This window comes from Geotrypetes seraphini, chromosome 8 (assembly GCF_902459505.1).
Source record: "Geotrypetes seraphini chromosome 8, aGeoSer1.1, whole genome shotgun sequence".
NCBI lineage: Eukaryota > Metazoa > Chordata > Amphibia > Gymnophiona > Dermophiidae > Geotrypetes > Geotrypetes seraphini.
Genome location: NC_047091.1, coordinates 191,413,640 through 191,439,663, shown reverse-complemented (window position 1 = coordinate 191,439,663; position 26,024 = coordinate 191,413,640). Strand labels below are relative to the sequence as shown.

The 26,024-nt window shown below is 45.1% G+C and overlaps 1 protein-coding gene across 4 annotated transcripts in view; it reads left to right on the top strand.

Moving 5' to 3' along the window:
• CCDC117 (coiled-coil domain containing 117) overlaps positions 1–17,514 on the top strand; it is a 49,999-nt gene extending 32,485 nt beyond the window's left edge. The window contains exon 6 of one of the 4 annotated variants that reach the window (XR_004540321.1): positions 1,089–1,224. Coding sequence is in view for 3 of the 4 variants with exons in the window: in XM_033954478.1 (XP_033810369.1) it covers positions 1,089–1,320 (232 nt within the window). In the remaining variant the exon portion in view is untranslated. Of the gene's footprint in view, positions 1–1,088; positions 4,829–16,874 lie in introns of those variants that run through there. The other 3 variants (XM_033954480.1, XM_033954479.1, XM_033954478.1) reach the window with 3 other exon arrangements.
• Positions 17,515–26,024: the final 8,510 nt, after the last annotated feature.

The window sequence follows — 26,024 nt, the reverse complement described above, 5'->3', positions numbered from 1 at the left end:
ATTATAAATTCTGTCGAGCACAGACTATCTTACTTATTTGTGTCCAATGCTGCCTACATCTAGTACTGCCATAGAAATAGAAGGATATTTGCAAGGCAGCAGCCCTGGTCTTTGATTAGGAAGGTGGCATTTAGTCTTGCCAGGTCATTTCCTTTCCTTGACTCTTGCTGACCAATCCAAGTCCCTCTTCCTAAGGACCCATGTGCTCTTTGTTTTCCCCTCTTCTGTTTTTGTACAGCAGTTGTCTCCTTGGGTCACACCCGAGGTTTTAGGTGTGTGTGTGTGTGTTGAATTTCTTGGTTTGAGAGGACATACAGCCCCTTATAGGCAGTGATGTCACTGAAAAGCCGTGGTTCCATCTCCACCACCTGCTGGCAGGGAGGCACAATCCATTTATCTGAGCTGGTCTAGTACGTTTCAGGGAAAGGAAATGGGCAGATAAGACTCAATTTTACCTTAGGTTTTGAGTGCATCATTTCATTGTCCCTCTTCCCTTTTGCTCCATAAAGTCATTGAATGGTAGGTATTTAAGAGAGTCTCAAGTTTGCTTACATTAATTTATATCCTGTTAGTATCTGTATTAGAGAGTTGCACGGGGACAGAAATCCCATCCATCCCCACCCGTCCCCGTCAGGATCCTCTCCGTCCCCACCCATCCCCGCAAAGAATTACCTCCATCCCCGCCCGTCCCCATAAAAAGTAGCAATTACTACTGACAGGATCATCAATTCCACAGTTTCTTTTGTGTTTGCGCTGCTGTTTTCCTTGTGGAATCTCTTTGGTGGAACCCTTTTTTTGTTTTCTGTTTAGGTAATTAACTTATAAACCCCCTCTTTTACTAAGGTTGACGTGTCCATTATATTATATGGATGAACCCTGCTTCCAAAGCCTTCCATCCCCGTGGGAGTCCCGTTGGCTAGAGGGGGGTCCCCGTGGGAGTCCCTTGGGCCAGAGGGGGGTCCCCATGGGAATCCCGTGGGTTGGGGGGGATTCCCGCGGGACCCCCACAGGACGATCCCCGTTCCCGTGCAGACCTCTAATCTGTATATGGCTGTAGTGGTCCTTCTAACAATTGGAATCTGATGCAGGAGCAGACCATCTCTGGAGCTGGTGTTGTGGAAGCCCCCGTCGGATTTTCTCACAGACAATCTCAAGGCTGTTGCTAAGAAGTATAAGCAGAAGGTGGTGGACCGTATCCCAAAACCCGTCATGTCAGCTGCTCTCTTCCAGCCGCAGCAGACTGGACAGAGAGTGCTATTACCAAGCTCATATGCCAACATAGAAACAGCCTGGTGCTCAGAAGAGGACATGGAGCTCTAGCAGATGGGCATGCAAGACTGAGGAAATTCAATCTTTAAAAGTTTCTGGTGTAATTTATAACCACCTCTAATTGATGAAAATGCTGGGACTTAAAAAGTTGTGAAACTGGAGTGTTCTCATTTTTGCAACTGAAGCAAAGCATCCCTTTGCCAGGGTTAAGAGAACATAAGTTGGGCAGCTAAAGCTTAAGGCAAAGTGTGTTCTTGGAGTTCTGGGAAAGAGTGCTGAGAATACATTCCTTAGCACCTCACAGGCATTCTGCTATATATGTTGGGAGTTTGTCATTATTTTGTCTTTTCACAGAGTCACTGGTTCCGAAAAGGAGTCTGATTGTATGCTGGGTCTCTCGGGACCACCCTCTTTGCTCTCAGCATGAGTTGAGGTTGGTCTTTGGCTGATCCATCTTTCAGGGTTTTTATTGATAAATGCAACCAGAAAAAAAATAAATAAAGGTGAGGGTAAGTTCTTGAAGAGCGCTAGACAGCAACAAAACTGGCATTGGGGAGGGAGAGGGTGTTGGTTCTTTTCTAGTATCAAAGCGCCAAGAAAAGAAGAGATTTAATTCAATTAGTATAAAAACCAGAAAAGAGCTAGGAGCCTTGTTAAGGAAACTCCAAATAGGTCCCGAAGCTTTGATGTGAGTGTTAGTGCTTGCTTAGGGCGTAGACATGCTCACGTTCCTTCCAGCAGTGATCATAGTGAAGCTGGTCCAGGAGCCCCCCACACTTATCTCAGTGACCCCCACACAGCCAGCTGAGTTTTCAGGGGCTGAGGATTTGCAGGTTGATTTCTTACCCTGGAAATCAAGACGAGTTTTGAGAAGTGCTGCTTCGGGGGTCTCTCGATTGTACACTTAAGTGCCTACAAATGTGACATTGGGAAAATTAAATGTATTTCTTGTTTATGATTGCTGTGCAAGTGTATCTTAACCCACAGAACTAACTCATGTGCCCTGGTGCACCAGCTGCATCTTAGAATATCATTCACTAGGCGCCCAAGATTTTGGCTTTTTTAAAGTTGTTACCAAACCTACGTATGATGGAAACTACTGCATAAATCTGTAAAGCTAACTTGTCACCAAAAACTGCATTTCTGCCCTTGTCCACACTGAAAGATGTTAAAATGACCTGTAGAGTGATCGTCAAAATTTTTTGCTGCTCTCCCTGCCCACCAATCAGCATTGGCTGGATTCCGCAAACCGCTGTGACTTCAGGGCCTCTCCTTTCAGTTAGCTCTTTGGAGCTTCCTCTGTTGGCTCAGTTTCTTAGACCCCTCCCAGTGCATCCCCCTTTTGGGGGGGTGTCCGAACTCGGGGGTGCCACACTCGACTGGTCAAGTCCCCAAATTTTTATTTTAGAGGTGCCTCAGCTGTAAGCCTTGTCAACAAATCCAGGCAAGGCATATACATAGCTTAGAGTGCCAGTGGGGTCTATTCAATTGTAAATTAAAGTTGTATTGAAAGAGTAAAAAAAGTCCTGAGGCAGTGCCTGAAGCCTTCAATTTAGGTAAATTAAATTTAATTGCTAACTGGCACTTTGTTTTTTCCCTAGGAGCGGTTTTCGCAATGATCACTTTTAAGCTGAAAAAGTGCTCCAGGTGCGCGGTTGATGCGGCTGGCTTGTGCACAAAGTGCACTGGCCACTGCGAAGGGGAATCCTTGTCGGTTTTAGGTGCCTCTTTGTGTGTTCACCACTCGTCAGCAGCAGGAAGTGGGGAAGACTGGGATTCCTCTACCACCCACACAGGGATTTCCCCAGTTGCCAACAGTCAGGGAAATAAGATTTCCCTTACTGCCAATAGTGCTGGGGACTCCCTTTTCGCTGCTGCCAGCTTGCCTGTTTTAGCGGCTGGGTCTGTTCTTTGCTGCTGCAGACCTTGGGGAAGATTTTTTGGAAGGAAACTCCGCCATCCTGTCTGCAGTCTCAGGTGACCTTCTTATAGAGACAGGGGGTTTGCCCCAGATTTTGTTTTAACCATGTACAAGGCTTACTTGCAGGCAGCTGGGGGTCCTGTTTCTTTTCCAGGGGGGGGAGGCTTTTTCCTTCCACGTCCACCCCCCTCCCCCTGTGGTATCAGTTCCAGTACAGTCCCCTTGTCTTTGTCCAAGCTGCCTCGGGTCTTGTGGGATGAGGATTTTTTATGCTGGTGTGTTTTTGCTCATGAGGATTTGGACCCCTTGTTGGATTCCCAAGATCCTCTCAAGAAGGATGGATGACATAGAAATGTGTTTTGCAGAGATGGTGGCTGACGAGGATGCATTGGTGGTGCGCATTTTTCACTGGGAAAAGCTACAGGAGCATATGCTTCAGGTTTTGTCAGTATTGTGCTTTGAGGAGGACGCAAAGGAACCCCTGTGTATGGTGGACCCCCGCTGCTTCAGGGGATTCAGTAAGCATCCCGTTCTTTCCCTATCCATCAGGATATTTGGGATATGGTGTACGTTCAGTGGAAGATTCCAGATGCGCCTTTTCGCTTGACGCAGTCCATGGCCAGGCTATACCTCATTCCTGATGGGGATAGAGATAAGTCTCCTGTGGTCGATGCAGTGGTCTTCACTATCGCTCAAAGACATACACTGCTAGTTAAGGGCGGTTCGGCCCTGAGGGATCTTCAGGACCTTAAGAGGGAGGCTCTCCTTAAACAGTTTTGATGTGGCTGCCTTGGCTGTCCAAGTGGCAATTTATGGCAATCTTGTAGCCTGGGCCTGTTTCCAGTGGTATGAGCAGGTCCTGGACCGTGAGTCGGCTGACTAGTCCTTAGTGGATCAGGAGGTGGCTAAGATTGAGCTCGGTGCTTCTTATCTCTCTGATGCCGTGTATGTTCTGTTGCAGGCCTTGGCCTAGTACATAGCCCTCAGAGTAGCAACCCATCGTACCGTGTGGCTCATGGTCAGGACTTATAATCTGTCGTTGGAAGCCATGTGGAGGAGCCTTATGAGAAAATTCTTGGTTTGAAAAGTACTCCATGGTTTTGCTGTGTTGTTTCTCTTGTTATGGACAAATTTTTCCCCATCCCTGCAGGAACTCGTTTTCCTGTCCTGTCCCCGTGAGTTCTTTTCCTGTCCATGCCCCATTCCTCATCTGCACAAGCCTCAAACACTTTAAAATCATATCATGTTCGATGCTTGAGTGGTTAAGGCAGAGCTTACAGGAAGGAGACGGGGAAAGGAAATTTAGTTCCTGTGGGGGCGGGGCCAAATTTGTCCCTGTCATTCTCTATTCTGGGCCAGTGGCAAAGAACTTTGGAAACAGGACCTGTAATGTCATCTGAACGTCTTAGTTAAATGTGCTTTACTTTGAGAATATAAAATGTACATATTGTATTTTTACTACTAAAACTCATTTGAACTTTTGTAACCAGAGGATTCCTTCCCACCATATATCTGTGTGTGACGGTGGAGATGGGATTAATGATAAGAATGGATGTAATGGTAAGGGGACACTACACACTAATCTTTCCTGTGAACCGAACCGGCATTTGTATGTTTTCAATAAAATTTTCTTTGGGATTTTGTTGTGTGTGTGTGTTTTTTTTAAAGATGTTTTGTCCTTTTGTATTAACTTTCAAATCAGGTACTAATTAATGGTGTACACTAGTGCTGCCCGATTTGCAATTTTTTTTTTTTTTTTTTAAATTCTTTATTCAGTTTTAACTCTTGCAACAAGTGTACAAAATTCAATCAAATAATTCGTACAAATCACTTGACATTCTAACAATTATTGTCAAATCCCCCACCCATCCCATTCATCAGGAATAAACCCATTAAATCACATAACATTTCTCCCCATCCCCACATTAAAAATAGTCCTATGTAATAAAAAGGTGTCCAAGGTGTCTAATCAAAAAAAAAATTGGCCTCCCGATTCGGTGACCAACCCTCCTCCTGCCTTCAGGTTTCCTAAAGCAGGAGTGGCAGCGCTGCCTCTTGCTGTCCGTCCACTGCCGCTTCTGCTTTAGAAGATCTAAAGGCAGGAGGGCACCGAATCGGGAGGGTGGAGGGCCTGGAGCAGTGGATCTCTGGTTTTACCCTCGCCTCTGATCCGAGTTGAAGTCACAGGTGGAGCGCTACATTGCGGGCACGGATTCACCTTAGTGTAACAGGACAGAGGGGAGCCAGGAACTAGCTTCAGAGAATCAGAACCTGGGATCCCCTCAGAAGACCAGTAACGGATTCCCCCCCGAACTGGGCAGCACAGAAACTCCTTTCCCTGGCCCTGCTGGAGCGCTACTCCTTCTGTCTCATAGCCTGGCTCCCTTCCTCTGCACTTGCTCGGTGACTTCTTCATTTTGCACCCGGAGCTACCTGCAGCAACCTCAGCATTCTATTATTAAAAAGACTCGGCAAACTCGCCCCCTCTGCCACGGCTGGCCAATAGGGAGGGAGAGGGAGGCGGGGTGAAGTGAAGTGACAGGAAGAATCCTCCAGAGGGTGACTCGTTGGTCTGTTGCTTACGATTGAACCTAGAGTGATTGGTAGAGGGAGGACTCAGCAGCTCGGGATAGGCAGAGAAGTGGCAGCGGGGATTAAGGATGATCTTTGGGGGGGGGGTCTGGATTTCTTTTTGGTTTTCTGGTCTAGCGGTGTTTTTGCCATGTTTTGGTTTGTTTTTTTCAGTAATTATTGTTTTTGGACCTGTGTTTCTAACTGTTTCAATAGGAAATAATTTCTTAGTCTGCCCCTTCTTCTTTTTTTTTTTTTTAAGTTTTTAAAGTGGCTTAAGCCAGACCTTTATTTTTGTGGGGCCTTGAGCCCATACTAGGTAGACACAAAATTGGGCTCTGTTTTCTTCCTTGATCTCTGTTCCCTCTCTCCCCCAGTGACCTTAACAGCTGAAGAGGTTCTCCTCCTGGGGCCAACAGCCAGAGGCTCCCCAAAGCTAGCAGTTGGCTTCACTTTCCGTGGGCTGTCGCCATAGCTCTCTCCCCCTACCACACACACCTTGTAAGGTCAGTTTTTGTGCATGCGTGAAAGTCGAGCATGCTTGCGAGGGGGTGGTGCATGATGGTCCTTGAAAAATACATACCAGTGCCACCAACCACAAGTATTGAGAAGGCACTGAAGTAGCACTTCTGCTGGCAGGGCAGGGCTTTAGCACCAGTGCCACAAATTTGGGGAGGGGAGGAAGCAACAGCACTGTTTTGCATACTACATAAGAATCTAGGCAGCACATACATCTGGTTCTAATTCCCTCTCACCACAGCATTGTAAACATTTTAGTGAGCAGTACAACATCAATATACCTATTACAAGGGTGTTAAACTCAGGCCTGCAGGGTAATTAAATTTGGCCCATGAGAAAATACCCTGTTCCCTCCCTCCATCTCATTGTCCACCATCTCTCTCCTGGCTTCCCGGTCTCACCTTCAAAGCCTGCAGAGGATTGCTGGTCGACTGTAGCAATCCTAGCAGGCTGCTGTAGCCTCTGCAGCACGTTCCCTCTGCCGCGGTCCCATACATTAGAGAAGTTGGATACAAGGGATGGTGTGGAGGGGGGGATAGAGATACTGGATAGGAGGGTAGTTGGGAAGAGATAATAATAATAATAAGTTTATTTTTCTATACCGCCATAGTCAAACTGATGACTGGATGGTGGACTCAGGTGATGGGGAAGGAGGGAGTGATTCTGGATGAAAAGGTAGTTGAGAAAAGGAGAGAGTGGATCTGGGGATGGTGGGGTCCATTGCTGCAGCTGCAGGGATGGAGACAAAAAAGGAAATATGTCAGACCTACAGGGAAGGGGAGGACAGAGATGGAAGATGGATGGTTAGCACGGAGAAAGAAGGAGACCCTGGCAAGCAATTTATCAGGAGACAACCAGAGCCTGGAGCCAACATGATTTGAATAATGACCAGACAACAAAAGGTAGAAAATAATTTTATTTTCTATTTTGTGATTACAATATGTCAGATTTGAAAAGTGTATCCTGCCAGAGCTGGTATTAGACCGTGCACGTGAGCAAGGATTTAACAGAGAGAGGAAAAGTATATTTTGTTTATACCACAGCACCAGTGTGGGTAGGAGAGGACAAAGGGGGTGAAGAGGCAATATAATAAACCCACCAGTATATTTGAAAAAAACACCCAATTGGGCAGGAAAATCGAATCGAAAAATCGATTCAATAGGCTGAATTGAATTGAATTTTTTTTTCCTGAATCTGGCAGCACTAGTGTACACTACAGGCTAAAAGCTGGCTCGAATCTTGTATCGGGCCCATTCTGAATTTGACCAAGCTGTAGTTTTAGGGAGAAAGTTAGTGGAGTAGAGCGACCTGACCTTGCTTCCATCCTGACATGTTGCCAGACTTGTTTGTGTACAATAAAGCCTACTGAAGTCTGTGAGCCAAACTCTTGATTGCGTCATAACTATCCTATCACACATTCTTCATGCCCTGTAGAGTGGACTTTGCCAGGCATACCAGAGACACTAAAATTGGCCTTTGTTAATTGTGTGCTCATGGAGCCTGGGACTGTACGTAAGATACTGGGCTTAATGGACCTTCAGTCTATCCCAGTATGGTAACACTTATGTTCCCATTTCTATATGAAGTATTGGTGTTGGAAAGAGAAGATAATGGGGTGGTTAAAAACCACAAGCGGCCCATATACATTAAAGCATAAACAACAAGATGTGTAATAGCCAAAAGATGGAAAGAGAAGTTATATAAGCTCTCTGGAGTCATTTATCAAATGAAAAGAATGGAGAAACTCTGTCCTATATGGCTACTTTATAACCAAATCCTTGGGAAAATGAATATTTGAGAATCTGCCATTGATCATGGAGAGTAAAGTGAAAGGGACGGTCTGCTGAGAGGGTTACGTTCATTTGAATAATATCTCAAAGACTTTTACATTCTTTGCAGAATGGCTGGGTTTTTAAAAATCATATTATTCATTTCTTGTACAATCCCACTTTATTTCGGGACCAGTGGGTTATTACCCTCCACTCGCCAGGACTTTGTAGGAGGCCTCAAATTTCAGAGACTTAAATCCCTCCCCCTGTAGGAGCTTGTCTTTTCTGCTCGTGTTTTATTTTGTGTAATTTCAGTCTTGCATTTGTGGTTTTCATCCTTGTGCTCTGGAGGTTCCCTGCGTGGATGACTCCAGCTACGTGAGATTGCAGGCAGGATTCCCTGCTTTTCAGTAAGCCCTCTGGACAGCCTGCACATCGGATCAGGGCTCAGGGACCTTTCCCTTGGGAGCTAGCTCCCCCCCAGGTTCGTCTGCTAGTGAGTCAAGTGCAGGCTGCGTGGTTCTGTGGAGGAGCACCCGAGATCAGGACCAGACTGCGTTCCTCGGCCAGGTGTCCATGTCCGAGGGTGGTGGAGGTAACCGGCCATGGACATCAGGGCAGTCAGAAGATTCAAAGTTCAGCTTTCTAGCAAGTTAAAGCAGAGGATCTCCTGTTTTAGCTCTGTCTGCAGTGTTTTACGGTCAGCACATGTTTCTGTGACTACAGGTTGACAGCCTAAATCAGAGGTTTGGGGAGGTATTTGAAAGGAGTTTTTAGGTAGTTTCCCTGCATACCCTCCCCCACCCCTAAAATCACTGTTTTTGAGGGTTCTCTGTGGTTTTCCTGGGTTATTTTTAGTCAAAATCAGCCCTCAGTGGCCATTTTGGATTTTTCCAGATTTGATTTTAAAGCTATTTTTTATACTTGCCAGCTTCAGAAAACCACATAGAAGTCATGCCTCATTTACGGTGGATGGTGGTCAGATGTGCAATTGTGTTCTATGTGAGCTGCAGCCCGTGAGGAATGCAAGCCTTGCCCAGATTCGATGCCTTTGACCTCCAAGGAGGGTCTGTCCCGACTCTTGCAAAAATGGCGTCAGGGGAGGGGGGAGGCCCTAGGAAGTGCCCAGGTGACGTTGGCCACCAGGATGGTCTCGGGACTCAAAGATCTCCCATATGAGGAAAGGCTAAATAAATTGCAGCTATACTCACTCGAGGAACGTAGAGAGAGAGGAGACATGATAGAGATGTTTAAATATATCACGGGCCGTATTGAGGTGGAGGATGATATTTTCTTTCTTAAAGGTCCCTCGGCCTCAAGAGGGCATCCGCTGAAAATCAGGGGTGGGAATTTTCATGGCGACACCAGGAAGTTCTTCTTCACTGAAAGGGTGGTCAATCATTGGAATGAACTTCCACTTCAGGTGATTGAGGCTAGCAGCGTGCCAGATTTTAAAAGGAAATGGGATACACATGTGGTATCTCTAGGATGGGTAAAATCAAGGGGGTGGGTCATTAGAGTGGGCAGATTTGATGGGCTATGGCCCTTTTCTGCCGTCATCTTCTATGTTTCTATGCAATCACATCGCAGGAGATAAACCCCTGTAAATTCTCCAAACAGTCCAAACCTAGTGTGCAGGGGTCGGCTTCAGCCACAGAGGATGGGTTTCCCCCAGATTTTGTTAATATGCTCTATTGGGCATACTTGGTTAGAAAGTCTCTGTCTATTTCCCTCCTGCCTGGCTCCGTGATAGTAATGGGGACCAGGGTCTTCTCTCCTGCCTCCCCTCGGGGGTGCCGGCATTGCCTGCGGTTGCACCTGATAGGCTTTCCATGCCTCTGCTTTCTCAGGGGAGCACTGCGGCAGCCGCAGATGTGGCTGATCTGGTGGATCTCCAGGATCAGAATAGGTGCACGGAGCCCCTGATTTGGGGGAGGATCCCACTGCGCAGATTTTTCAAGCACGCACATCTTGTGGATTTGATCTCTGAATCTCTCCAGGAATTAAAGCTTCGGTCTTTATAGCCTGTCACTACAGAATGTTCCCTCATGAGTGACCAGAGGCCACAATCTGCCTCTTTTCCTGATCATCCTGACCTCGTTCGGATTCTTATGGACGTCTGGGAGACTCCTGAGGGTCCCTTGAAATGTGCTCGCATGGCATGTCTTTATCCCATGGCGAATGCCTTTACCAAGCACTTTGCTTCCCTGAAAGTGGATTCCTCGGTGGCACAGGTCACCAAGCACACTTCTCTCCCCAGTGGCGGGGGTGTAGTCCGAAAGATGTTCAGGACCCACGGGTGGATTTTGTCCTCAAGTGTCTGTTTAATTTGGCGGCTGCTGGTGTTAAGGCAGCGTCTGCCTCTTTTGTGGCAAGGGCATACCATTCCAAACTGCGTCATAACCCTGACACTGGTGTTTCATGACTTGGATTTTATAATCTTGGGAGTATATATGGCTGATGCCTTGTATGACATCTTGAAAGTCTTTGCTAAGCTTTCTGCCTATTCCGTTTTTGCTCGCAGGATTCTCTGGATTGGGCAGTAGTTTGGCAATTCATCTTCTACAACAACCTTGAGCCGGCTGCCCTTTAAGGGACAGCTGCTGTTCAGCCAGGGTCTGGATGACCTTATGGGCAGTGTGCAGGATCACAAGCTGAAGTTGCTGCCTGTGAATAGATCCTGATCTTCCAGAGATTTGGGGCGTTCTAATTTTTGTCTATTCAGGCGCTGCAGTCTATACTTGGGCCTGCTCATGGCTCTGCGGTCCTGTTTTTCTGCCAGACTGCAATTCTGCGATTCTCGTCGTCAACTGTACGGCAGCTCCTGCAAAGAAGCAGTTCTGACGCAGGTTGTTGTGTCCAGTCTCTCCCCCCCCCCCTTGTGCATAGGGGATGGTTGTCTGCTTTTCTGGCGGAAAGGCAGGCCATTACCTCTGACTGCTGGATCTTGGAGTTTCTCAAGGATGGCTACAAATGGAGTTTCTCTGTCCTCTGATCTAGTATTTTCTGGATTCCCCAGCAGGCCGCCCAAGAAGGCAGTTTGGTGCAGGCCACAGTGCAGATTACTTGATATTAAGGCCATAGAACCCGTTCCTGAGTGAAACTTGGGCTCTGGGAGATTCTCAATATACTTCATCGTTCCAGAGGGAGGCTCTGAAGATTGGAGACCAATTCTGGACCTCAAGGTGGTCAATGCATCTCTGAAAGTGCCGTGCTTCTGCATGGTGTGCTCAGTGATAGAATTGGTGGCGCCAAAGGAGTTTCTAGCCTCCCTGGATCTGACGGAGGCGTATCTCCACATTCCCATTTTTCCAGACCACTGGAAATATCTGAGGTTCCACGTCTTGGAGCACCATTTTCCAGTCTCAGTGATGCCCTTTGAGTTGGCAGTGGCACCCAAGACCTTCACCAAAGCGATGGTGTTGGTGGCGGAGCTCTCTCACAGTCTGAGGGGCGTCGGGCTGTTCATCAGATGGTGCAGTTGCTGCAGCACCTGGGTTGTGTGATCAGCTTCAGGAAGAGTCACCTTGAGCTAGCACAGGATCTGAAATACCTGGGAGTTCAATTTCACTTGGGACAGAACAAAGTGCTCCTGTCTGTCTCCTCTCAGGTGGATCCGTATGGCCATTTCCTCAGCTTACGTGGTGGCTGGAAAGAAGCCCCCTATGCAGTGCAGGTTCATTCTGCCAGAGGTGTTTCTTTTCTTCCTCTTAGGCAAAGTCGTTGGCTGTTTTTTGGGGATGAGATTTGCAGGGCCACTACCTGGTCCTCCTTGCATATGTTCACCAAGTTTTACAGGATTAGGATTAACAGATTTTCCCAAAGGAAAATCCGGACCCATGGCCATGCCCCCAAGCCCACCCAGTTCACCCCTTTTCCCAATCCCATCCCTGCCTCTTTAACTTGTTTGTGCGTCGGGACAGCATGCGGATGCCATCCCAATGTCGGAAGCTTTTCAAATCCCGGACAAAGTGCCGGGTTTTGAAAGCTGTCCGGACCCCCGGACATGTCTTCAAAAGGAAGACATGTCTGTGGAAATCCGGACATCTGGTAATCCTCTACAACAGGATCAATGTGGCCAACAAGGATGCTGCTTTTGGTGCCTTTGTTTTGTCAGCGGGCTCATCAGTCCCACCCTGAATTTTCAGGACTGCTCTGTTACGTCCTTCTGGTCCCGGAATAAAGTGGGATTGTACAAGAATGAAAGAGTAGTTTCTTACCTTTGCTAATCTTCTTTCTTGTAAATCCACACTTTATTCCAGAAACCCACACTAAAGCTTGCTGATTCACCAATTGTCTGTCTTTACATCTACTGGTAAGCTGGATTTCTATTTTCTGACCAGCTTTTATAAGAGTGCCATCAGAGTGGGTTTAGCACTTAGTTTTTGGGGGCTCCCTAGTTTAGGTTCCCCTTCTGACAGTGCAGCTTGTGTCTCCTTGTAGCACCGTTTTGTCGTCCAGATTTCTAATGTTTTATGACCTATTTTCTCGTGTTTCATTGTTGCATTTGTTGATATGAGCATTGACTTATTTGTTGGGGGAGTGTCCCCGTTCCTCTGATTTCAGGATCTCAATATGTATATTTTGGAGGAGAGACAGGAGAGAAGAGAGATGTTTAAATACTTACCTGGTATAAATGCACAAGGTGATTCTTTCTGTTGCAACAAATAAACCAAATCTCTGGAATGAGTGGGCATAGGATGAAGGTGAAAGAGGATAGACTAATAAGTAACCTCAGAAAAAACTTTATGGAAAAGAGGGTGAATGTGTGGCATGGCCTCCCAGTGGTGTTTGGGGAGATGAAGTTTATTTTAATTCAAAGAAGCTTGAAAGAAGTACATTGGATCTCTAAGTTGGGGGATGTGGTAGTGGATGGATAGAATGTATAGGCCATATGGTCTTTATCTGTCTTTTCTATGTTTCCCTTCTTTTTCAATAAAAGAAAGATGGCTCTTTACTTCAGGAAGCTGTCCTGAAAGCTCCAAGTTAGATTTTGCACCAGGCTTAGTCTTCTCTTTCATACAAAGGGGAAGTGGCCACAAGCCAGTGGGAAATCACTGGCCCAGGAGCTGTCGGAGAAAGCATCTACATCTCCTCATCTTCAGAGAAACTCCTGTAACCATACGAGAAGGGGATTCATGAAATATTAACACTGTTAGGGTCCTGAGATTGCAAAGATTCAGTATTGTTATAATGCCCAGCAGTGACCTTTCTGAGTGGTGTGTGTAACGACAGGAAAAGAAACGGAAAGATTACAAGCTCTAGCAAAGTGGCCAGCACCCCAGTGCATTTGCTTCCAAACCCATCCTCCATCAGGGCAGGCAGCGCCGAGGGTCTATTGAATCACCAGCGTACTGGAAAAAGGAGAGTAATACCACTGTAAATAATTAATAATAATAACTGTGAAGTTCTATGCGGTTTACAATGATTAGAAAGATGCTACAGATTGAGTGGAACTTACATAGTTAGAGATTAGTGGCTAACAGTTTAAGGGATCAGATGGGAAAGATTGTGCAGATCAGCTACCTAGGTACTACTAATAATAATAACTTTATTCTTATATACCGCCAACAATCTTGCGACTTCTAGGCGGTTTACAATAAAGAGAAGTGGTTTACAATAAAGAGAAACTGTACATACAGCGAATTAAAGGGTATAGCATTGTACATCTGGTAATTCCAACATTAATAATATTAACAACAGTTTGTGTGCTGCAAGACCAGGAAGTGCCATGCAGCTAACACAAATTTAGAAATATTCCATGAACTGAATGGAGTGTTCATGGTTAGTGATTAGGGTTGGGGTTCACAATTTACAGGATCGGGTATGTGGTGGTATTATGAGGGGGGCTGATGTTCTGGTTCGCTACCTAGGTATTTCAAGAATAGGTAGGTTTTTAGGTGTTTCCTAAATTCGCCATAGTTGTTTGTGTGTGCAATTAGTTTTTCTAAGTCTTTACCCCATGTGGCTGGTACTTCAAGAACAGGTATGTTTTTAGGTGTTTCCATTGAAGAAACAGAATCTACATGAAGTTTGCCCCTGTGGGGTTACTATTCATTTGGAATGCCAGTTCTCTGTACATATGTGGGATGGATTTGTTTATATCAACAACCCCTTCAAGAGGTGAAAGTGGGATAAGCAGAAACTAGGAGAGCTGTAGACGCATCCGCAGCCACTGCGCCCACGATTTCCAGGGATATCTGTGGGAAGGAGGCCCTTCCCATTATCAAGGTGAGCTTTGTTTTTCAGGAATTTCGATAAATGCTTAAACTCTTCTGAAACCCTGACATTTACCATTTATTAATGTTCAGTAATACTGACCAGAACTTGTGATCGTTCTGTGCTGGAGGGTAAGACTAGGATCTTGGCAGGTACAGTATGGCTGGGAAGAGAGAGGGAGGCCCGGGGACTGGCAAACTAGTGATTCTCCCTGGCCATCCATCATAATGTAAAGTTCTTGCACGTGGAGGAGTAGCCTAAGGGTTAGTACAGCGGCCTGAGAACCTGGCTTCAATTCCTACTGTGACTCCCTGTGACTGAGCAAGTCCCTGCATCCCATTCCTAAACCTTCAAGCTCTGCCCTTCCCATGACCAGAGAGCCACAGTGCCGTGCTCTGCCCAAACGGCCTTTGCCTTGGCTGGATCTTACCTTATGCATAAGGCTTTAACACTTGCATATAAAGCATTACAGTCAGGTCAACCGGACTATTTGGGGAAATGATTAGTTCCCTATGGGCACTCAGCGCAAAAAGATGTTTGATAACCTTCTGGTGACGCAAGCAGCAAAACTTAACCACTCCATCTCCAACCTGTTGACGGCAACGGGTGACTTCAAAACTTTTCGAAAAGAAATCAAAACCCTACTTTTCAAAAAATGTATCCAGAAATCTTAACCCAACCCTTCCCCCTCCTCCTAGATAAATTCTCCCCCAAAACCTCCACTTAAATAATCTCTTCCTCCTCAAAACACCAACCAAGTATTCAGATCCCTGAAATGTAACGTAATCTTATTTGTATTCTAACTGTAATCTATTTGTTATATCACACAGTAACGTACAATTTAATATCCAATTTGCAAGTTCTTCCGGAATTAATCCAGCTACCTTTCCTCCCTTGTAACAAAAAAAAAAACAAAAACTGTTGTAACTTCACTGCAAATGTCCAGTTAGCTCTTTTGTAATCTGCCTTGAACTGCAAGGTATAGGTGGAATAGAAGTCCCTAATGTAATGTAATATAATGTATAAGCCTTCTCGTAGTCTACGTTCATTGACTGCTCATCAACTTGCTTTCCCTGCTGTTCATTTGGTATGTCTAGCCCAGGGGTAGGCAATTCCGGTTCTCGAGAGCCAGGTCAGGTTTTCAGGATCTCCACAATGAATATGTACGAGATGGATTTGCATGCGCTGCCTCCTTGAGATGCAAATCTATCTCATGCATATTTATTTTGGATATCTTGAAAACCTGACCTGGCTCCGGCTCTCGAGGACCAGAATTGCCTACCCCTGGTCTAGCCTCTGCACATATGTTCCTCGCCTGTGGAATTCCCTCCTAGTTATAATTCGTTCTGAGTTATCTAAAGTTCAGATCAATGGTTAAGACGCATGTCTTTGGTTTAGCATTTTTATGACTTAGGATCCTGTTTCTTTTTGGCAACTATTAAAACAAGATTTAAACAAAAATTGTTTTGTTTTTAGATTTCTTGATTACTTGGATTAAAAATTTTTTATTTTTTGCTTTCCTATTTTAAATGGCGTTCTTTTCATTTCTTGTTTTTATATATTTTGTACACCGTGCTATTGTTAAATCGAAGTGCGGTTAAAACTTTTAATAAGCCTTAACCTAGCAATGGCAATCGGGTCAGGATTGAGACTGGAGTGGGCTTCGAAGGTGGAAACTCCAATAGTTTGGGAAATAGGACCAGTGCCAGGCAGACCTCTAAGCTCACATTCAAAGCCTCTGCTATGACAGAGAGAGGTAGAATCATAAACTTGATTCTGACGTATAAATGATGCTAGTCGGTGGTGGGAGAGGGAAGGCTCTTCTTAGGATTCAAAGCAACAATAGTGTGGTATTATGTTCCAAGATTGCGTCCTCTGACTGTCTGTATGAGGCTTCCTGGCAGTCGCCCTGCCAGTGGTGCCAGCATTTAACCATGAAGCCGTGGAAACTGCGTAGAGTGCCAGATACAGCTCTGTGGTTTTAAACCTGCTGCTTTGAATCTCTTCATTCACAGTACCTTAAATGGTTTTTGGTTTTTTGTGCAAAATCTTCTTACCAATTTCTGAATGTTTTGGCAGCATCAGGACGCAGCAGCCATTCAGGATCACGGATGTGATTTACCAGACGCCTGACGCCAAAACCCTGTCTTTAAGCTGTTCAGTGTCCCTTGAATTTTGTATTATGGAAACCCTCAGGTTCTAGTTGTTTTCTACTTGTTCTAATTAATGTTTAAATTTGGATATTTTATTTGTATTTGTGGTTGTTATTTCTTATGGTATAATGCATGACTGTTAATAGCATTATAGCCTGTTCTATCCCTTTTGAAAGAAAAAGTTGACGAAAGATCCTAAGGCCTCTGCAGCCTGCCCATCAGGTCAGTTCTAGTTTATATGTGCACAGTAGATAAAAGTTACTTCCTTCACTAAATAGCCCAAACAGAGCACAACCTAACCACCCCATAGTAAGGCCATCAGGGCCAGTTGACTTTCAGTAATCCATCAGCAGGGGAAGTGAAACCAGTAAGACTGCACACTCTAATCCAGTTCTTCCTGTTCAGTCTTGCTGGACTCTCATTCTGAGAAATTTCAACATCTGCCACTTTCAGATTGTCTTCAGGCGTACGAGTCAACAAGGAAAGAAAAGCACCTAGCAATCCTGCCAGCTGCCCTCGGTGGGCTGATGTCATGATGAGCACTTCTCGCTGGAGATTTCATTGCATGAGAGTGGGCAAGCACATCTCGCATTGTTCACAGCAGTGGAAAATTTAATATCAGTGTGGATCACATTTCTCTTGTGCACACAAGTACATGAACAAATCAACGTAGAAATAATGTAGAAAACAGTGGTGGTGCTCCATCCTCTTCCTTTCTAATGACTTGAAATGTTTTGTGTGGGAGTGTATTCGTTTGGCTATGCCTCAGAATTCAGCAAACTCCATTGTGTTCATGTGGGAGGCTGGAAGCGTTGGTTTGGAATTTGTGTGGGATTAGGAGTTGGGGGAGGGAACTTTGAACATCTTTAGCGTTTGATGTCATTGTCATAGGCCTAGATGCACCAAGTGAGTCTGCTCCAATCTGATTTTTTGGCCGATTCAAAAAGAGCTATTGCTGCACTAAAAAGTTTGCATGCAAATGATTCCCATCTCTCCCATCCGATTGATTGCTGTGAGAGTGATTCTCACACATTTGCAGAGCAGCAGGGGAAGCCCTGAAAAAAGCGTCCTGCCACTCAGCTCTTCAGGGCAGGAAACCTTTTTTTTTTTTAATGGGCACAGATGCTGTTTGTGTTACACATACACAATATCTTTTACATGCAGCGGTTGGACCCGACATGTTTCGCTTCCGCTTCGTCAGGGATCCATACTTAAGTTTAAATTGCAAGATCTTGCAATTTAAACTTAGAGCGGGGTGGATGTTAAGCGGCTTAAGTATGGATCCCTGACGAAGCGGAAGCGAAACATGTCGGGTCCAACCGCTGCATGTAAAAGATAAGTACATATCTAAGAATTGAAAAGATTCAAGGTTTCAATAATTTAAAAATTTAAAAGTTTAAGCATAAAAGATAGTAACAGTTGGACTGGTGAGGATTTTTGCTCTCAAGACTCCCCGTTTAAAAATTTGCTACAATGGATGGAGGAGGGTATTGCTGAGGTCCATTAACAAACATAACACATATCTGAAATGAAAATGGTTTAAACAGCACATAGTGAGGAGTAAAATTGAGACGTGATTCAAGAGAGGCAGTGACGTTTTGTCTCAATATAAGTTATCAGCATTATAGTGGTGGTCAAAAACAGATAGGACATGAATAGGATTGATTTGTAGCCTAAGAAACTACTGTAATGCATACATCTAGTAGCACTATAGAAATAATGTTCAGATAGGTCCAGTTGGTATCCAAGTGCTTGCATTTCCACTAGGGCTTGTAGTTACTGCACAAGCCTGCCCCCCCTTTCCCCCCCCCCCATTCAGGTAATATTTCCCATCAAAACAGCCTCCTTGGTTCCTGGGCCATGCTGGGCAATTCTTGACCAACAGCGATTTATTTCTATAGGGCTACTAGACATGTAAGAGCCAGTGCCTGCCAAATAGAGCTTACAATCTAATTATAGCACACAGATCAACACCACCGGAGAGGGGGAGAGGGCTGAGAACCAACGGAGCTGCTACTTGAACTCCATTCCTCCATTGCCCCAGATACAAATTGAGTATGTGAACCACAGGAAGGTGGTCTATCAAGTCAACTGGCTCCAGATTTGCCTGGCAGCGTTGATCCAGTCCTGGGTTTACCCCATAGCTGGTTCTCTGGAATTGTAGCTTTGTGCTTCCCACTTGGTGCTTCAGAGGGGAGTGACGTAACATAATAATAGCATTACTGGAGCAGACCAATGGTCCATCTAGCCCAGTATCCCATCTTCACGGGTAAGAGCGGATAGCATAGCTGGTTTTAAGAAAGGTTTGGACATGTTCCTGGAGGAAAAGTCCATAGTCTGTAATTGAGAACGACATGGGGAAGCCACTGCTTGCCCTGGATCGGTAGCATGGAATGTTGCTACTCTTTGGGATTCCGGAATCTTGCTATTCTTTAGGATTCTGAATGGAATGTTGCTACTCCTTGGGTTTTGGCTAGGTACTAGTGACCTGGATTGGCCACCGTGAGAACGGGCTAAGGGGCTTGATGGACCATTGGTATGACCCAGTAAGGCAAATTGCAAGTACCTGGCAAAACCCCAAATAGTAGCAGCATTCCATGCCACCACTCCAGGCTAAGCAGTGGCTTCCCCCATGTCTGTCTCAACAGCTAACTATGGACTTTTCCTCCAGGAACTTGTCCAAACCTTTTTAAAAACCAACTACGTTAACTGCTCTTACCCCATCCTCTGGCCAGGCTGGTTTTCTTTCACACTGATTAATGGCAGGCAGCTATGTGCCAATCTGAAACTAACCAGTTTCTTGAAATAATTAATCTACATAGTTGCAGATCCACTACATCATCTGTGGTGCCGTCTTTGAAGTGGAAAGATGAAGCCTTTGGAAAAAAAAGAAAAGTCAGGGAAGATAAATTTTGTTATTTTACACCTGCTATCTCTATATTGGACTGTATAAGGGGTGCCTTTTAATCAGATTAATGTGATTCAAAATTGTAATAAGAGTTAAAAGGATGCCGGCACAAACAAACGTGTTTTCAGTAACTTCTTAAAGGGAAATGGATTGGGACTTGTATACCGCCTTTTTATAGTTTTACAACCACACTCAAAGCGGGACAGTGGGGGTATAAGTGACATGTCCAAGGTCACAGGGAGCAGTGCAGGGTTTGAACCCACAACCTCAGGGTCCCGAGGCTGTAGCTCTAACCACTACACCACACTCTCTTCCAGGCAGCGCATTCCACATCCAGCTCCCAGCCGCCAGAAATTCAGCCAGTTCCAGGAAACCTGACCTAGGACTCCCTCAGGGTCCATCGGGTGGCAAAGCCCTCATTCTGCAGGAGAAAAAAACATGTCAATATTCAAGGAGAATATCAGAGTAGCCCAATAGTTAATGCAGCAGGTTCAGTTCCCACTGCAGCATCTTGTGACCTTGGGCAAGTCTCATAACCTTCCATTGCCCCAGGTTAAAAAAAAGTTAGATTGTGAGCCCAATTGGCACCTGCAGATAATGTATACAGAAAGAAATACACTCGGTTTACGAGTGTTTTGCAAGACGAGCAAAACACTCAGCAAACTTTTGACTCGTAAACCGAGCATTGACTCAATTTGCGAGCCCCCACCCGACCCGACCCAACCGCGGGAACCAACAGTATTGCTCCCCCCGAGGCCACCGGCGCTTCTATCGCCTCTTCCCCCCCTCCCCGACTGGCCCTGTCCTTACCCCTGCACCGCCGGTCTGCTGCTGAGCCTTGAACGTCAAGGCCTTCTGGATCTCACCCTCTCCGAGATTCTCATGAATCTCCGAATTCTCATAGTTCACTTATTACTCCTAAGAAATTGCTCAAGTTGCAGAGAAACAGCAAAAATAGAATCTTTACTTTCTGTATAAATATTGATACAGAAATTTTAGAAAAAAATTGTACCCAAGGCCAACAGTTGGACTTCAAAGCCAAAAAAGCTTTCTGCCTTAACTGAGTGGCCTTGGCCACATCAGGAAATAACATAACCTTTGCTCTGCAAAAAAACAACATCTTTTTTCTTAAAATAAAGCTTCATAATCAAAGGTTTATCAGATTAATTATTGCTAGTTACCAGAACAGTAGATCTAGTCTGATAGTCTTCAAAAAAAAAAGAATGAAATTACCATCTGGAGAGATTAATTGATCAGCAGAAGCCTTGTAAAAAAAATAATTTCAGCATTATCTAATCCTAACATTTCCTTCAAATTCTTCCTCGATAACATTTTAGGAGAGAGCACAGCTGCTCACTTATCGAGATATTTTTCTAATCTGCTGTTTATCGGGGCTAATTCCAGCTGCAGTTGGAAACACCCTGAGAGACCTTCTTTCCAAATAGATCATTAAAGAACTTTTACACATACAAAGAAATTCAATTAAGTCCCGTGCAAGAAACAGAAACTTAAGCCTTTTTGTTTTATTTTATCCAAAAATCGGATCTCGTTTTTGTTTTGACTGATAAAGTCTGACAGGGGATCAAAACCAGGGTCCGATGTAATCTATCTGGGAATTTAAAGATGGACCCATTTCTCAGCAGCCAGTACCAAGCTGTACTCACTTAATAGTAGAGATCTTGGAGTGTTTATAGAACTCAGAGAAGTTCTGCTGAGGCTCCGTTTAATCTTCAGGTTGAAAAAACAGGAACATGTCAGCCCTTATTACCATCAACTGCACTGGTTGCCAATAGAAGCCAGAATACTTTTCAAATTTGCTTGCATTTGTTATAAATTGCTATCTGGACTAATTCCATCTTGCCTTTTTTCTCCTTTTGAATTGTATAGTCCGATTAAGTCTACTCGGCGCTCTGGTTTATTTACTTTTCCTAATCCCAAAAATTGCCATTATAAAAAGTTTTTTGATAGAACCTTGGCCTATCAAGCAGGTAAAGTTCAAGTCTGGTTAGATGATATGATTCTACAGACTGCATCTTATTGCATTTTCAGGAAATTAGTTAAGACTTATTTGTTTAAAAAAATTTGTTACCTGATTGATGATTATATCATAGTATTCATACTATAGTTTTATAAAACAGTATATTGTACTCTGCTTCTTATGTGTTCTGTTTCATCACTGAATTGTTCAGTCCTCTTACTTTATGAACTGCCTAGAACTCTTTGGGTGTTGGCGGTATAGAAAAATAAAATTATTATTATGAAAATAAGGAATCAAATGAAAGGAAATGAAAGTCTAGTATCTTTTATCCTATAAGATACAAAATTCAGGACCAGATCATGCGAGGTGGAAGGGAGGAGATACCTGAACAGGGGGAGGGGGGAGAGAGACAGATGCTTGACCACAGGGAGGAGAGAGATGCCTGACCATAAGGGGGAGAGAGGGAGGGAGGGAGGAAGGAGAGGGATGCCCAATCACAGTGGGAGGGGAGAAGAGAGGGAGGAAGGAGTGAGAGCGATACTTGACCTTAAGGAGGGAGGATGGGAGAGAAAAAGATACCTAATCATAAGGAGGGAGAGAAAGAGATACCCAATCATAAGGAGGGAGGGAGAGAAAGAGATAACATAAGAACATAAGAAGCGCCGTCTCCGGATCAGACCTTCGGTCCATCTAGTCCGGCGATCCGCACACGCGGAGGCCCTGCCAGGTGTACAGATGCTTGACCACAGGGAGGAGAGAGATGCCTAACCATAAGGGGGAGAGAGGGAGGGAGGGAGGAAGGAGAGGGATGCTCAACCACAGGGGGAGGGGAGAAGAGAGGGAGGAAGGAGTGAGAGAGATACCTGACCATAAGGAGGGAGGGAGAGAAAGAGATATCCAATCATAAGGGAGAGAAAGATACACCCAATCATAAGGAATACAGGAAAATTTGCTGGGAGAAAGAGGTGCAGACAGGGTTAGAGTGATGTTTGAGAGGTCCAGATGCTGGAAATAGGGATAGAAAAATAAGGGAGATGGTGACCGAAAGTAGGGAAGGAGAGAAATGGTGTGCATGGAGGGTGGGGGAGGAGGGAAGAGGGGGTACCCATGTAAGGGAGGGGAGAGGAGGGAGATGATGGTGTCCATGAATGGCAAGGAAGAGACAGATTTGAATAAGAGGAAGAAAAATGGCTCATGAAAGATGGATATAGGGCAGGAAGAGGAGAAAAAGTGACGAGAGAGAGTACAGGGAAGCAGAACCAGATGAGAAAGAGAAAGGATTTTATTTTGAGTTTAGTTTTGAATTTAAATATGTCACTTTTGAGAATTGATATCTGCTATCTATATATTGCACTATATAGGAGGAAATGTGAGGGAGCATTTTATGCGATTAATTAGGCAATTCAAAATTTTAATCAATGTACAGCCCTAATATTTAATGATTTTTATTGACAAATATCTTTGTTGTGAGCCCAAATTATACAGTAGCTCTGTGATGCTGAGTTCTATGTTAGGAAAAGGATCCAGGTGTCATTGTTGAGGATACGTTGAAACCCTCAGCTCAATGTGTGGCGGCTGCTAAGAAAGCTAATAGGAATGAAGAACAAAGATGAAAATGTTATAGTGCCCTTGTATCGCTCTATGGTACGGCTACACCTCGAATATCATGTGCAGTTCTGGTCACCGTATCTCAAAAAAGATATAGCGGAATTAGAAAAAGCACGGAGAAGGATGACGCAAATGATAAAAAGAATGGGATGACTTCCCTCTGAGGAAAGGCTAAAGTGGCTCTTCAGCCTGGAGAAGAGATGATAGCGGTCTATAAAATACAGGTAGATGTGAGTCACTTGTTCACTCTTTCAAAAACTACTAGGATTAGGGGCTCTGGGATGAAGCTACTAAGTAGTAAGTTACTACTACTGTTATTTATTATTTCCATAGTGCTACCAGATGTACACAACACTGTAAATATGCAAGAGATGATCCCTGCTCCAAAGAGCTTACAATCTAATTATGACAGACACAGGGTGAACATAAGAACATAAGAAGTTGCCTCCACTGCGTCAGACCAAGGTCCATCCTGCCCAGCGGTCCGCTCCCGCGGCGGCCCCTCAGGTCCGTGACCTGTGAAGTGGTCTCTGACCATTCCTATAACCTACCTCAAGTTTTATCTGTACCCCTCTATCCCTTTATCCTCCAGGAACCTGTCCAAACCCTCCTTGAACCCTTGTACAGAGTTCTGGCCTATCACATTCTCCGGAAGCGCGTTCCATGTGTCCACCACCCTCTGGGTAAAAAAGAACTTCCTAGCATTTGTTCTAAACCTGTCCCCTTTCAATTTCTCCGAGTGACCCCTAGTGCTTGTGGCTCCCCACAGTTTGAAGAATCTGTCCTTATTTACTTTCTCTATGCCCTTTAGGATTTTGAAGGTTTCTATCATGTCCCCTCTAAGTCTCCTCTTCTCCAGGGAGAACAGCCCCAGCATTTTTAACCTGTCGGCGTATGAAAAATTTTCCATACTTTTATCAGTTTAGTCACCCTCCTCTGCACTCCCTTGAGTACCGCCATGTCCTTCTTGAGGTACGGTGACCAGTATTGAACACAGTACTCCAGGTGCGGTCGTACCATTGCGCGGTACAGCGGCATGATGACTTCCTTCGTCCGGGTTGTGATACCCTTTTTGATAATGCCCAGCATTCTGTTAGCTTTCTTTGAGGCTGTCGCATATTGCGCCGATGGTTTCAGTGATGTGTCGACCATCACCCCCAGGTCCCTTTCCAGGTTACTCACCCCTAGCAGTGTTCCCCCCATTTTGTAGCTGAACATCGGGTTCTTTTTCCCTACATGCATGACCTTGCATTTCTCTACGTTAAAACTCATTTGCCACTTTTTTGCCCAATCTTCCAGTCTCGTTAGGTCCCTTTGCAGGTCTTCGCAGTCTTCCGTGTTTCTAACCCTGCTGCAGAGTTTGGTGTCATCAGCAAATTTGATAATCTCACATTTAGTCCCTGTCTCCAGATCATTAATAAATATGTTGAACAGTAGGGGTCCTAGCACCAACCCCTGCGGAACTCCGCTCGTGACCCATTGCCAATCTGAGTATTTGCCCTTTACTCCAACCCTTTGTTTCCTGCCCGCCAACCAGTGTTTGATCCATCGGTAGATATCGCCTTGCACCCCATGGTTCCACAGCTTTTTAAGTAGCCGTTCGTGAGGTACCTTGTCGAAGGCTTTTTGGAAGTCAAGGTAAATGATGTCTATGGATTCCCCCTTATCCATCTGACTGTTTATTCCCTCAAAGAAGTACAGCAAATTCGTGAGGCATGACCTTCCCTTGCAGAAGCCATGCTGGCTCTCCTTCAGTTGTCCATTGTTTTCTATGTGTTCGCAGATTGTGTCCTTTACCATTGCTTCCATCATCTTTCCTGGAACCGAGGTCAAGCTCACAGGCCTGTAGTTCCCCGGGTCACCCCTTGATCCCTTCTTAAAGATGGGCGTGACGTTTGCTATTTTCCACTCCTCTGGGATCTCCCCAGTTTTTAAGGAGAGGTTACATATTTGGCGAAGTGTCTCTGCTATTTCGTTTCTCAGTTCTTTTATTACCCTTGGGTGGATGCCGTCCGGGCCCGGTGATTTGTCGCTCTTTAGTCTGTCTATCTGTCTGAGGACATCCTCTTTGCTTACCTCTAGTTGTACCAGCCTTTCGTCGTGTTCTCCGTTTATAATCTCCTCGGGTTCTGGGATATTGGATGTGTCCTCTCTGGTGAAGACTGACGAGAAGAAATTGTTTAACCTGTCAACTATCTCTTTTTCCTCCTTTATCGCTCCTTTCCTGTCTCCGTCATCCAGTGGTCCTACTTCCTCTCTGGCTGGTTGTTTCCCTTTCACATACCTGAAGAAGGGTTTGAAGTTTCTTGCTTCTCCTGCCAGTCTTTCCTCATATTCTCTCTTTGCTTTCCTGACCTCTCGATGATATTCTTTCTGGTGTCTTTTGTGCTCTTCCTGGTTTTCCTTTGTTGGTTCCTTTTTCCATTTCTTGAAGGATGATTTCTTGTCGCTTATCGCCTTTTTAACTGCAGTAGTTATCCATGCTGGGTTTCTAGTTCGATTTTTTTTGCACCCTTTCCTAAACCTTGGGACGCACAGGTCTTGTGCCTCGAGCACTGTGCCTTTAAGCAGTGTCCAGGCTTCCTTTACGGTCTTCACCTTCCCTGAGCTGTTATTGAGCTTTTTTCCTACCATTTTCCTCATGTCCTTGTAGTTTCCTTTTCTGAAGTTGAGTGCTGTCGTTGTGGTTCTTTTCACCTTTGATGTTCCCATGTTTAATTTGTACTGGATCATGTTGTGATCGCTGTTCCCTAATGGTGCCAGTACCACCACTTCCTTTGCGGGTCCCTCTAGCCCGTTGAGGATTAGGTCTAGAGTGGCATCCCCTCGCGTTGGTTCCGTGACCAGCTGCTCCATGAAACAGTCCCTTACCGCCTCTAGGAATTTAGTTTCTCTCGTGCAATTTGAGTGCCCAATGCCCCAGTCTATTCCCGGATAGTTGAAATCCCCTATAACCACCACCCTTCCACTTTTGCACACCTGCCTCAGTTCGGCCTCCAGGTCCAGGTCGTTTGCTTCTGGCTGTCCTGGTGGGTGATAATACAGTCCCAATTTGATGTCAGCTCCTTCCCCTCCTGTCAGCTTAACCCATAATGACTCCAGACTGTCT